The sequence below is a fragment of the Octodon degus genome, unplaced genomic scaffold (genome assembly GCF_000260255.1).
Source record: "Octodon degus isolate 3935 unplaced genomic scaffold, OctDeg1.0 scaffold00114, whole genome shotgun sequence".
NCBI classification, from domain to species: domain Eukaryota; kingdom Metazoa; phylum Chordata; class Mammalia; order Rodentia; family Octodontidae; genus Octodon; species Octodon degus.
Genome location: NW_004524690.1, coordinates 7,660,519 through 7,674,198, shown reverse-complemented (window position 1 = coordinate 7,674,198; position 13,680 = coordinate 7,660,519). Strand labels below are relative to the sequence as shown.

The following is a 13,680-nucleotide window of genomic DNA, read 5'->3' as shown; positions in this document are numbered from 1 at the left end:
TATATATATATATCAACTAAAATTTCTATAAAACCCAGGAAATATCTTCTAAGCTTCCTTTCTCTTAAGTTTTTAATTCTCTCTTTGTACCTTGGAGTCATTTTCAGAGGGCCTTGCAGTCCCCTGATGCAGTGCCAGCAGGGAAGGCAGGACGGGAGAGAATGGTTGCTGCACCCAGGCTGACCTGTGGCTGGTGTGAGACAAAGGAAACAGTCCTAATTAGGGGTAGCTTTCCAGTCTGAGACCGAGAGCAGGAAGATACGAATCTGTGTGAGAGTAGAACAACAGATAGGGCATGAAGAGGAGCACAGAAATCCGAACTGCGCTGATAAAGCCCTGGAACAAGCCAGGGAGATTGGGGTTATGGGTAAAGCTTCAGGAACAACAGAGCAGGTTTTGTGCATCCAGGTCAATAGCAGCAGGTGCCAGATTCAGGGTTAGGAGACCACTGTGGGTCACAAGGGCACAGGGTGCTGCTGTGGCACTGTCGATGTGCCCATGCTCTGCTGACACAGCGCCTCCCCCTACTTTCTGTTCTGCTGCTTTGTGCTTAAGATGCCCATCAAACACTGACTCAAGTCACTTTGTTTTTTGTTAGTTATATCTCTAGGTAACTTCCCAGATGTTCTTTGAAACAATTCTGCTTTCATGTTTTCTTTTATTCCAACATGGATATTGCATGTTCCAGAGCAGAAAACTTGCCTTAAATCTTGTCTCCACCTCTTTTTCTATTCATGTTTTCATTCACACATACTGGTTATATATATAGCTTACTACTTCCATTTTGGAAGACCTGTATAGGTGTGTGACATCCTGTAACTGTCCCCTTCCTCATCACCTCCCTTGCTCCAGGCTCCACCCATCTTTACACTTGGGGGTGTTTGAGGAGCAGAACATTGCTTTGATCATCCTCTGTACGCTGGTGCCTGCCCTCCTACCCTATACCCCCTTCTTCCCTTCCATTCTGGTAGTAGTGTCCCTTCTACTTTCTGTCATTATTTTTAGATTCTACGAACTGCAAAGAATGTGTAATATTTGTCTTTCTGAGTTTGGTTTATTCATTCAACATGATCTCTAGATTCATCCATTTTGTGCAAATGACAAATTTTCAGTCTTTTTAATTTTTTTCTTTTTTTGTGCAGGGTCTCACTACGCAGCTCGGACTCATAGTGATCCTCCTGTTTTCTGCCTTCCTAGTACTGGGATTGCCGGCATGCACCACCACGCCCAGTCTCTTTAGTCTTTAATTATGATTACGCCACATTTTTTTCACCCATTCATCTCTTACTGGTTACCTAAGCTGGTTCCACCTCTTGCTTCTGTCCAGCAAAAAGCTCAAACACTCTGAACTCCTGTTTTCTTATCTGGAAAATGAGGATAATGTTAATGTTTTTAATGAGGGTTAAGTGAGATGATGCAGAGTGCTGGCCCTGCAGGCTCCTAGAATTTGCCACAGACAGCAGTAGCTGTTGCCTTGATAACATATAAGACATAGTTGGACTTTCACTGGTGAAACCAAAGACTTCATGAGGCTGTTGGATACACTTGTTTCATATTCTTAGTCCTATGTAGGCAAAAGCTGAGCACCTAAGTGGCCAGTAAATGTTTCATTTGATGTGCCTAATCAAAACTGTTTTTCTTTTAACTTTCTGCTCTTCTTAGTGATTAATTGATCTTGGATTAAACCTTTCTTAATACCTAATCTATAATAAAAGCAGAGTTTAAATTTATCATGCTGAGAATGTTGTGATTTAATTGATAAGACATTTGCTTTACAGTCATACTTTCTCATTTTTGGCTTTTAAAACCTTGGCATTTGTAGGTTAAGTATCTGTTTACATAAATACCTTTTTGTGATTTGGTGAATGAGTTTGGTATCCATTCAGTGTTAACGGTCTCTCATTGCTGTCGTGGTATTCTGGCACATTACGGGTGCTGTCTCATGGAAAGGCCTCTCCCTGTCCTCGGGCACCAAGGTGAACAGCTTTACATGTGCCTTGCTAGACTTAGGCCACCTGTGCCATTGGAATTAACTGACACTTTGGTCCTTAGAAGCCAACAGAGCTCGGATTTCTGGTTTGTAAACTATAAACCATCACTTATGATTGGTACCGATTTTCACTGGTATATCCATGTATAGTACATCTTCTCATTCTGAAAGGAATCCTCTTACTGCCAAAGAAAATGATTTATGCTGTTTTTAAATTCAACTTAAAACTGAAATTTTTTAACTCTTATCTTTTGGATTTAAAATGTTTATATATCTTGAGGTATTTAAGATGGTTTATCTTTTCAGTCTATTTAATTGCTTTTAGGATATAAACACATTTGCTGCATACATATGTAGATTTTTGAAGTCACAAAAATAGGATTAAACAAGCTTCCTGTACTAAACCCAGCCAGGGCCACATGCATGCTAGGCAAGCACTCTACCACTGAGCTGCATTTACACCCCAGAAACATTTGTAAGTTTGCTTTTTCACCAAAATTTGGAGTCTTAGAATGAGAAATTTAAATAGTGTAGTCACCTGTCTCACTTGTCTCAGTAGGTCAGCAGTTATAGGTTCACGTCTAATGCAGGGAAGGAGTCTTCTGTCGGTTTTGGTGAAGTAAATTCTGTTTTCTTTCCATTTCTACAGCAGTGTCGCCTATGCAGAGATGTAAGGGAAGTAAAGCCATCTTTCAGAAATAAATGTTAGGTGTGGACAGTATTATACCTCCAGTTAGTTTTAAGAATTTAGAAAAGTCATTATGTTACTTATATTTTAAAGAAGTAATTTATCAATGAAAACTTAAGCAGTTTTATTGTAAATACTTGCTTTTATTGCTCACAGTTCATTTTTCTAAAATACCAGATTTTTTTCATGTACATATATTTTTTTCCTGACATTCTATATATATTAAAACCACGATATATTATTATGTGAGTCCTTTTGTCCTTTGTTCCAGATTCTTATCAAAGTAATAGACACAAATGACCATCGTCCTCAGTTTTCCACTTCAAAATACGAAGTTGTTATTCCTGAAGATACAGTGCCAGAAACAGAGATTTTGCAAGTTAGTGCTGTAGATAAGGATGAGAAAAACAAGCTAATCTACACTCTCCAGAGTAGTATAGACCCATTGAGTCTCAAGAAATTTCGTCTGGATCCTGCAACGGGCTCTCTTTCTACTTCTGAGAAGCTTGATCATGAAGCTGTTCACCAGCATGTTCTTACAGTCATGGTAGGGCTTCTGTTCATTCTTCTGCCCATTTGGTCTTATGTGTTTGAGAATAACAGTGATTTTTTTTTTTTTTTTTTTTTTTCATAAGAAAGAAAAATCCCAAAAGACTAAAATGTGTTGAATGATTCTTCTAGGTACGGGACCAGGATGTTCCTGTCAAGCGCAACTTTGCAAGGATTATTGTTAATGTCAGTGACACAAATGACCATGCCCCATGGTTCACCAGTTCTTCTTATGAAGGGCGGGTTTATGAATCAGCAGCTGTTGGCTCAGTTGTGTTACAGGTTACAGCTTTGGACAAAGATAAGGGGAAAAATGCTGAAGTGGTCTACTCAATTGAATCAGGTATTTTTTGAGTTTTCTTCAAGTTTTTACTTTGTATATGTTAAAATATATTTCTGTTCTAAAATTCTAGATATAACATTTCTATGTATTGTTGCAGATTGTTTCAGATCTTTATCTGCCATTTTACATGCTAGTAAAAAGAAGGAATACTTTTAAATTTTAACCCTTTAGAGAGAAAGGTAGGGTCTCAGTAAGCTTAGATACCTATAGTTCCTGGAGACTCATAATATTAGCATAATAGCAGATTTTGGAGAAATTCTGCAGAAAGGCATGTTTTATTTGACTAATTCACTATTTCTGAAATTATGTTAACTCTAGTCATTCTCCTATAAACTATTGATTAGCTGTGATACACTTAAAAATCCTGGCCTTATAATTGAACATATTACCTTTTATCAGAGAGTATTTTCTCTTGGATAGAGCATGGGATTTTTGGACAGAATGCTGATTTAGCCAGTTCTTCTTGAGGATGATTCTCAGAACAAGGGTCTTACTTCTTGGACACCCTTGCCCTGACACACACTTTCACCTCCATCCATTCTTAAAAGTTAAGCTTCACGCATAAAATTGAAATTGTTGCAGTCAGTCACAGAGAAGGCCCTGCAACTAGAAACAAAGGTTGAGGGGCCTGCAGTGCCTGGCCTGAGAGCAAAAGGGACAGGAAGGCCACCTGGAACTGTGGGCCTAGGCAACTATGGATAGGTAAGATCAGGTAGAAGTCCAGGGACCTGCTGATGATAACAAGAATGCCTACCATGAAGTGCTCACAGCAGCGTGAAGTGTTTTTATTCTCTGTTCTGTTCATGCTCTGACCACTCATTCATGTATTCATTCCGTGGACTAATGGAGCTCATTTTCTATGCCATGGAAGAGGCATTCATGCTTGTTTGACAGGGATCCCACTGGTTCACAGGTGTGTGTGTTGGATAGGAATGTGCTTTAGAGTACATGATTAAACAGAAATTACACTGCGTTGGGATTTTTTCCTACTCATGCCGAATAGCATGAGTAGCTGATGATCATAATGGTGAAAAGACAGTTTAGTTTCCCACCTTCTTCAGTGCCATTTGTCTAAGTTACTTTTCTCTCATTGCTGGAACAAAATACCTGACATCCAAAATTAAAGAAGGAAAGGTTTATTTAGCTCAGTACTTTTGAAGTTTTCAGTCCATACTCAGCTGGCTCCAAGGCAGAGTGGCATATGACCGAGGGCAGCCATTCATTGCAGCGGAAAATAGCAAACAAGAGCAAAAAGGAGGCATATGGGCAACAACAGCAATAGAGAGCAAGTTTCTCTCCCTTAAGTTGCATTCAAGCTGTCCGCCTCAGGCTGGGTGTAGCACTCACACCCATAATCCCAGCAGTACTCACACCCAAAATCCCAGCAGCACTCACATCCGTAATCCCAGAGCTGGATCATGAATTAATCACAAAGTCTAGAAGTCTGCCTCATGGTTGCATGAGGGTTTGAGGGAACAACTAGTCAAAGCTGCAACACCATTGTTAGTACAAGAAATATAGTCTCTTTCTTCTGTGTTTGTAAAGATCTTAGGAAATTGCAGTCTTCCTCTTGACTTTTTAAAGTCCAGAGCTCACCCTGTTTAGAATTGATCTCTCCTAGACATTATAATCAGTAGAGATTTAGTTTACCTGTATATCACATAATGAAAATCTGAGTAAGTGGAGAGTAATTTTAACAAAATACTTACCAGTATGCTTTATGTAGTTAAATTATATTTATTTTTTTACACATTTGAAATTTCAGTTGTCTCCCTTAACACAACCGAATTGAGTTTATTACTCACAAATAACATTTTATGAACTGCCTGTGATTGCAGTGTTAAAATGCGTTGTAGTTTAGTTAGTGCCTTGAATAAAGATGGAGTGTTTTTCCATTGCCGCCGAAATTTCAGTTAGAAAAACAGTGCATTCCTGTTGTGCATGCCTGAGCATTTCAATAAGTAATGTTGTCGTAGACAAACTGACTGCATTTGTGTAGGCGAAAACGTTACACTTTCCCTGAGCCTTCACATAATTTTCAACAACTGGGTGGTTAAAACATGATTGTTGGTGTTGGCGAAAGGCATGTGCATTCTTTGAATACTTTTAATGACTGATGGGATTAGTAATTTGGTATTCTAAGAATGGAATTCTATCTCCCTTCAAAGACTAGATGGACCATTGGACTGTTCAATATGAAACTGGGACTTCTAAAATTTTTTTAAAACACTTTTTTTTTTAAAGGGAAACAAATACTTTATTTTTTTTTATTTATTTGAGAGAGAGAGAGAGAGAGAGAGAGAGAGAGAGAGTGTGGTGTGTGTGTGTGGCCAGCTCAGCCCACCAGGGGGCGGGGCTGGCTGGTATGTGGTGCTGGGGGATCGAACCGCGGTCCCATGCTTTAGCTAAGCTTGTTCTAATTAGGTGCTTTAGACCACTGAGCCATCTCTCCAGCCCCTTAAAACACTTTTGACAGTATGGATCTATGGTAAACAGATTCTTTATAGGAAATCACTACTATTACTATAGAGTAGATGTGTATTGTGTACATCTCATAGTACAGTGCAAACTAAAATATTCATGCTGCATTTCATTTCAGGTATTCATAATCAGCTGCTTCCAATGTGTGGCAGATTACATTTAATAAAGTTCAAAAGATGAATTATAAATTCCATCCATGGCACTGCATGTTTAATTAGCAGCAGTTTATTGAGCAAAAGGTTTAGTCTGATTAGAAGTCTTTAGGGAAAAAGTAATTTAATTAAAAGATATTTTCAGTAACAATTGAGTTATGTGTTAGAGATACATCATCCCCATATGCTGTATGGTGTTTTCTTTTATGTCATTTAAAAATGTAGACTGTTTGGGTTCTCCTTCTATCATAATGGACATTCATGAAATATATTTATTGATGAGTGTTGGTTTCCTTCCATAAACATAGGTTAAATGTAGTTAAAAATTCAAATGTAGGGGCTGGGGAGATAGCGTGGAGGTCTAAGAGCCTGCCTGGCAAGCACAAGGACCAGGTTCAATCCCTGTACCACATGCTGTGCTGGCCACAGAAAACTGGGCATGGTAACACACACCTGTAATCCCAGTGCTGGGGAGGCTGAGACAGAAGGATCACTATGAGTCTGAGCTGTGTAGTGAGAGCCTGTACCAAATAAATAAAGGATAAGGTTTTTTATTATTATTCAAATGTGGAAGAGACTGCAACATTATCATTAGGCCTTCTTGAACACCTAAAGATTGTCAGCCATGGGAAGAAATAGACTTGGCCTCCATGTCTCCTTTAGGCATCCAGTAGGTTAGAAACAGACAGTATGATCATAAGTTAGGGGTAAAAATTGGCTTATTTTCTCAGACAGTTTTCCTATTTAAATACAGCAAACAATTTGAGATGATATTGTTTCAGCTTAAGTGAAGGAGTAAGCTCCCAACCTAGAACAAACTCTTCTGGCACACTGCCTTATTAATTCCTTTACAAATACTGTGCCTGAATGTTCTTATTAGAAGGGACACGTTTGTCCCAATCAGTAGCTGTCATCGTTTCTTATGAAAATGTGACATTGTTGCTTTCTGCTGTATGAATCTCTTCTTTTTGCTTTAGGGTTTCTGTTTAACTTTGTTATCAGTGAAAAGCTCAGGGCCAGCTATTTCAGTAGGGATACTCCAAATGGAAAAGAATGTTTCCACATTTCACAGTGAGTGGATAAAGAACAAGGTTTTTAGACAGAGTAGGAAGGAAAACAAGGTAAAGTACATGCAGCCGCCCTGAATAAGGATGTTAGGAGTGCCTCACAAGCACACTGTATGCAAGGCCATCAGGCTTTCAGAAGAGCTGGGCAAAGCTGTTCCACGAAAGCGCTTAGCAGGAGCCTAGGCCCAGACATGGAGAGGGTGCCCCCCGTGGAGGAGCAGGGAGGCCATCCGCATGGCTACAGGCAGGTGCAAGTTTTGCAGAAGGCAGTGCGTGCTGACACCAGCAGCCTGCGTCAGCACCAAGAAAGACAGTTCCTGCCTTCACTTTGAGGCCTTACAGACTTGAAACTTTACTGGCAAAGTAAGATTTCACTTTAAAAAATAAGACAGAAAAACATGTAGATAAATGAGTATAAAGTTGACAGTTTAGCTGCTTTAGAAGTATACGTACAGGGAGACCTGAGAGGTGGGGATAAAGAGAGCTGCCAAGGGTCACCCTGTTCTCTCCTGTTGGGCCATGTAATCCATTGCAATTTTGGAAGTGAGTGTGATGCACAGGTAGGATGGGAAAAGGATTTTTGAGCTCTGATAAACAATATGCAATGAAAGTGAATTTCTCCTAGATACAGACAGGCCAGACATGAGTGTCTGAGCACCTGGCAGCAGCAGCTGAGCCCTGATCTTGGGCCAGGGCTCAGGCCCTGGGAGAGCCTGGATCTCTTCCCTGCTGCAGACAGAGGCTCTGCTTTGGGGCCCGGACTCAGAGCCAGGCAGACTTAATGAAAACCAGGCGAGGTCTGGCCTTGGAAAAATCGTCATTGAGTTTTGTAAAATGTATTAAAGGAAGGAAATGAGGGCTGTATCGGAAGTGTTGACTGTAAATGATAGGGACAGAGACGTGCTTGGTGAACGTCTAGTTCGCAGATCACACTGAGTAGCTTTGGTCTGTGAAATGCCATATTTACCACAAATCTAGAAGAATAGGAATTTGATGCAGCAGTTAAGTGGCCAGTGAATTTTTGTTTTGAGTAAGTGAAATAGTTCATTAGAGGAAAACAAACTCAGAACTGAGACTAGGATACTGAATTCAGGGTGCTTGTTCATAAGAGGTGAAGGATGGAAGGCTCAAGGATGGATATGAATTCATTATCTCTTGATCCTAGCCAGAAGGACTGCGGAAAACTGGTTTCTTCAAAAGATGCAGAACTGGGATATTGCGAGTATGGTCTGAAAAGACAAGAAAATCGAGGGGGGACTCTGTCTTAGAAGCTTGTTTCTCAGCCTCAGCACTGTTGTTATTTTGGGCCAGATAACTTCCCCAGTTGGAGAACCATGCAGTGCACTGTTGGATGTTCAGCAGCCTCTCTGATCTCTTCCCACAAAATGTCACTAGCACCTTTTCCCCTCCAAACTATGGCAATCACAGGTGTCCTCAGATGTTTTGCTGGAAGCAAAATTGCCCCTGGAGAAGCATTATAGAAGGAGTTTGAGGGGCTGTTAGAAAACTGACTGCTTCATGGATATATGATTGTCCATAACACTTTCCTAGTTAGCAGGTGACATTATTTGTTTCTCGCTTTTCATAATTTATGGCCACAATTCTGAAAAGCATGCCTTGTCTTAGTTGGATAAAAATGGAACAAGTTCTAGGTCTCATTCAAATGCTGCTATCACCTACATCTCTGCATACTTCTAAAGACTTTTTTTTTTCTTTTTTTTTTTTTTGTATTTTAGGGAAGGGTCCACACGGTGTTCAGGGCCTATTGACAGCCTCTCAAGAGCTGGGGTTACAGGCGTGCACAACCTGCCTCAATTGCCAGCTCAGCGTGCCCCAGGGGTGGGGCCAACACGGCAGGCCAGGAACTAAAGACAGTTTTTAGAGATACCTTTGTTTCTGTTTTTTTAATAACTTCTCGTTTTTCCTTTAATATGCATTTTTTCTCCCCTTCTAGGAAATATTGGAAATTCTTTTACAATTGACCCCATCTTGGGCTCTATAAAAACTGCCAAAGAATTGGATCGAAGTCATCAAGAGGAATATGATTTAATGGTAAAAGCTACAGATAAAGGCAGTCCACCTATGAGCGAAATGACATCAGTACATATCTTTGTCACCATTGCTGACAATGCCTCTCCTAAGTTCACATCAAAAGAGTACTCCCTTGAAATTAGTGAGACCATCAGCATTGGCAGTTTTGTTGGAATAGTTACAGCCTATAGTCAATCATCAGTGGTATATGAAATAAAAGATGGAAATGCAGGGGATGCTTTTGCTATCAATCCGCATTCTGGAAGTATCATCACTCAGAAAGCCCTGGATTTTGAAACTTTGCCCATGTATACATTGATAGTACAAGGAACCAACATGGCTGGTCTGTCCACTAACACAACTGTTCTAGTGCATCTGCAGGATGAGAATGACAATGCTCCAGTTTTTATGCACGTAGAATATTCAGGACTCATTAGTGAATCAGCTTTAGTTAATAGTGTGGTCCTAACAGACAGGAATGTCCCATTAGTGATTCGGGCAACAGATGCTGACAAAGAATCTAATGCAATGCTTGTTTATCACATCGTGGAACCGTCTGTGCACAAATACTTTGCTATTGATTCTAGCACCGGTGCTATTCATACAGTGCTGAGTTTGGACTACGAAGAAACAAGTGTTTTTCACTTTACTGTCCAAGTACATGACATGGGTACACCACATTTGTTTGCTGAATATGCAGCTAATGTGACTATACAAGTAATTGACATTAATGATTGCCCTCCTGTGTTCTCCAAATCATTATATGAAGCATCTCTTTTGTTGCCAACATACAAAGGAGTAAAAGTTATCACAGTGAATGCTACAGATGCTGATTCCAGTGTATTTTCACAGTTGATGTACTCCATCACCGAAGGGAACATTGGGGAGAAGTTTTTTATGGACTACAAGACTGGCACTGTAACCATACAAAACACAACTCAGTTAAGAAGCCGTTATGAGTTAACCGTTCGAGCTTCTGATGGCAGGTTTGCCAGCTTCACGTCTGTGAAAATTAATGTGAAAGAAAGCAAAGAGAGTCAACTAAAATTTACCCAAGATTTCTACTCTGCAGTAGTGAAAGAGAACTCTACTGAAGCTAAAACATTAGCTGTCATTACCGCTGTTGGGAATCCAATTAATGAGCCTCTATTCTACCACATCCTCAACCCAGATCGCAGGTTTAAAATCAGCCGCACTTCTGGAGTGCTGTCAACCACTGGTATACCATTTGATCGTGAACAGCAGGAGGCATTTGATGTGGTGGTAGAGGTGACAAAGGAACATAAGCCTTTTGCAGTGGCCCATGTTGTTGTCAAAATAACCATAGAAGACCAAAATGATAATGCACCAGTGTTCATCAACCTTCCATACTATGCCATTGTTAAAGTGGATACTGAGGTGGGCCACGTCATTCGCTGTGTCACTGCTGTAGACAGAGATAGTGGCAGAAATGGGGAAGTACACTACTACCTTAAGGAGCATCATGACCACTTCCAAATTGGACCCTCAGGTGAAATTTCACTGAAAAAGCAGTTTGAACTTGACACCTTAAATAAAGAGTATCTTGTTACAGTGGTTGCAAAAGATGGAGGAAACCCAGCTTTCTCAGCTGAAGTCATAGTTCCTATCACTGTTATGAATAAAGCCATGCCTGTGTTTGAGAAACCTTTCTACAGTGTAGAGATTGCAGAGAATATCCAGATGCACAGCCCGGTTGTCCATGTACAAGCCAACAGTCCAGAAGGGTTGAAAGTATTCTATAGCATCACAGATGGAGATCCTTTCAGCCAGTTTACTATTAACTTTAATACTGGAGTTATAAATGTCATAGCTCCTCTGGATTTTGAGTTGCACCCAGCATACAAGTTGAGCATACGAGCAACTGACTCTTTGACTGGTGCTCATGCTGAAGTATTCGTTGATATAATAGTGGAAGACATCAATGATAACCCTCCTGTGTTTGCTCAGCAATCTTACAGTGCAACCTTATCTGAGGCATCTGTAATTGGAACATCTGTGATTCAAATTAGGGCAACAGATTCTGATTCAGAACCCAACAGAGGAATTTCATACCAGATATTTGGAAATCATAGCAAGAGTCATGATCATTTTCATATAGACAGTAGCACAGGTCTCATTTCATTACTTAGAACCTTGGATTATGAACAATACCAGCAACACAAGATTTTTGTAAGGGCTATTGATGGTGGAATGCCCCCACTCAGCAGTGATGTGATTGTTACAGTAGATGTCACTGACCTCAACGATAATCCCCCAGTCTTTAACCAACAAATTTATGAAGCCAAAATTAGTGAGCATGCAACCCATGGGCATTTTGTCATGTGTGTAAAAGCCTATGATGCAGACAGTTCAGATATAAACAGGTTGGAATATTCCATTCTGTCTGGCAATGATCATAAAAATTTTGTCATTGACAGTGCAACAGGAATTATCACACTCTCAAACCTTCGCCGGCACACCTTGAAGCCATTTTACAATCTTAATGTTTCTGTTTCTGATGGGGTTTTTAGAAGTTCAGCTCAGGTTCATGTGGCTGTCATTGGAGGCAATTTGCACAGTCCTGTTTTTCCTCAGAATGAGTATGAAGTAGAACTAGCAGAAAACGCCCCTGTGCACACCCTGGTCATTGAGGTTAAAGCAGCTGACAGGGATTCTGGTATTTATGGTCACATTACTTACAATATTATAAATGACTTTGCCAAAGACAGATTTTACACAAATGAGAAAGGACAAATATTTACTTTGGAAAAGCTTGACCGGGAGACCCCTGCAGAGAAAGTAATCCCAGTTCGATTAATGGCAAAGGATGCAGGAGGAAAAGTTGCTTTCTGCACCATTAATGTCATCCTTACAGATGACAATGATAATGCACCGCAGTTCCGAGCAGCCAAGTATGAAGTGAACATTGGCTCCAGTGCTGCCAAAGGAACATCAGTCTTGAAAGTCTATGCCAGCGATGCTGATGAGGGGTCCAATGCTGACGTCACTTACGCCATTGAAGCAGATTCTGGAAGTGTTAAGGAGAATTTGGAAATTAACAAACTAACTGGTGTAATTACTACAAAGGAAAGCTTAATTGGCTTGGAAAATGAGTTCTTCACATTCTTTGTTAGAGCTGTGGATAATGGGTCTCCACCCAAAGAATCTGTTGTTCCTGTCTATGTTAAAATACTTCCACCAGAAAAACAGCTTCCACACTTTTCAGAGCCATTTTATACCTATACAGTTCCAGAAGACATGCCTATCGGGACAGAGATAGATCTCATCAGAGCAGAGCACAGCGGAACTGTTCTTTACAGTCTGATCAAAGGGAATACTCCTGAAAGTAATAGAGATGAGTTCTTTGTTATTGACAGGCAGAGTGGAAGGCTAAAGCTAGAGAAGAGCCTCGATCATGAGACAACCAAGTGGTATCAGTTTTCCGTCCTTGCCCGGTGCACTCACGATGACTATGAGGTGGTGGCCTCTGTGGATGTGAGCATCCAAGTGAAAGATGCCAATGATAACAGCCCGGTCTTGGAATCCAATCCGTATGAGGCATTTATTGTGGAAAACCTACCAGGGGGAAGTCGAGTCATCCAAATCAGGGCATCTGACCTAGATTCAGGAATGAATGGCCATGTGATGTATAGTCTAGACCAGTCCCAGAGTGTAGACATCATTGAATCCTTTGCCATTAATATGGAAACAGGCTGGATTACAACTCTAAAGGAACTTGACCATGAAGAGCGAGCCAATTACCAGATTAGAGTGGTTGCATCAGATCATGGTGAAAAGGTTCAGCTGTCCTCCACAGCCATTGTGGATGTCACGGTCACTGATGTTAATGACAGTCCGCCACGCTTCACAGCTGAGATTTATAAAGGGACAGTGAGTGAAGATGATCCACCAGGGGGAGTAATTGCCATCTTGAGCACCACAGATGCTGATTCTGAAGAGATTAACAGACAAGTTACATACTTCATAACAGGTAAAAAATTCAAACTGATTTAAAACTGGAATGTATTAGAAATAAGTTTGATATGTATTTTGTGGAAATTGGGGATTAGAGAGAAGATTTTAGTTAATATCTAAAATAAGTTAAATTAATATAAACACATTTAAGCTGCATTTCAAGTTCTTTGCCTAAAGCCAAGCTAATGACTTTATTAGTGCTTTTTATTTTTATGACTCATTTTTATTGGATTTTATACTTAAAGCATGATAAATATAATTATAAGGAAATAACGTTAGCTTTAGTGAAACCTGGATTGTTGTTTAGCAGTCTTGTATTTGGCTTACTAATATTGAAACTTACAGTTTAATGCTAATGTTTTTTGTAAGTAGAAAAGCTCATATATATGTTGTTTATTTTTAAT

At 40.1% G+C, this 13,680-nt stretch overlaps 1 protein-coding gene across 3 annotated transcripts in view; it reads left to right on the top strand.

Annotated features, from left to right (window-relative positions):
* Positions 1-13,680, top strand: part of Fat1 (FAT atypical cadherin 1) — a 132,222-nt gene that overhangs the window by 89,931 nt on the left and 28,611 nt on the right. For all 3 annotated transcript variants that reach the window (XM_023699662.1, XM_004639800.2, XM_023699661.1), the window contains exons 8-10: positions 2,950-3,225; positions 3,360-3,570; positions 9,225-13,292. In XM_023699662.1, coding sequence (XP_023555430.1) covers positions 2,950-3,225; positions 3,360-3,570; positions 9,225-13,292 — 4,555 coding nt within the window. The remainder of the gene's footprint in view (positions 1-2,949; positions 3,226-3,359; positions 3,571-9,224; positions 13,293-13,680) is intronic.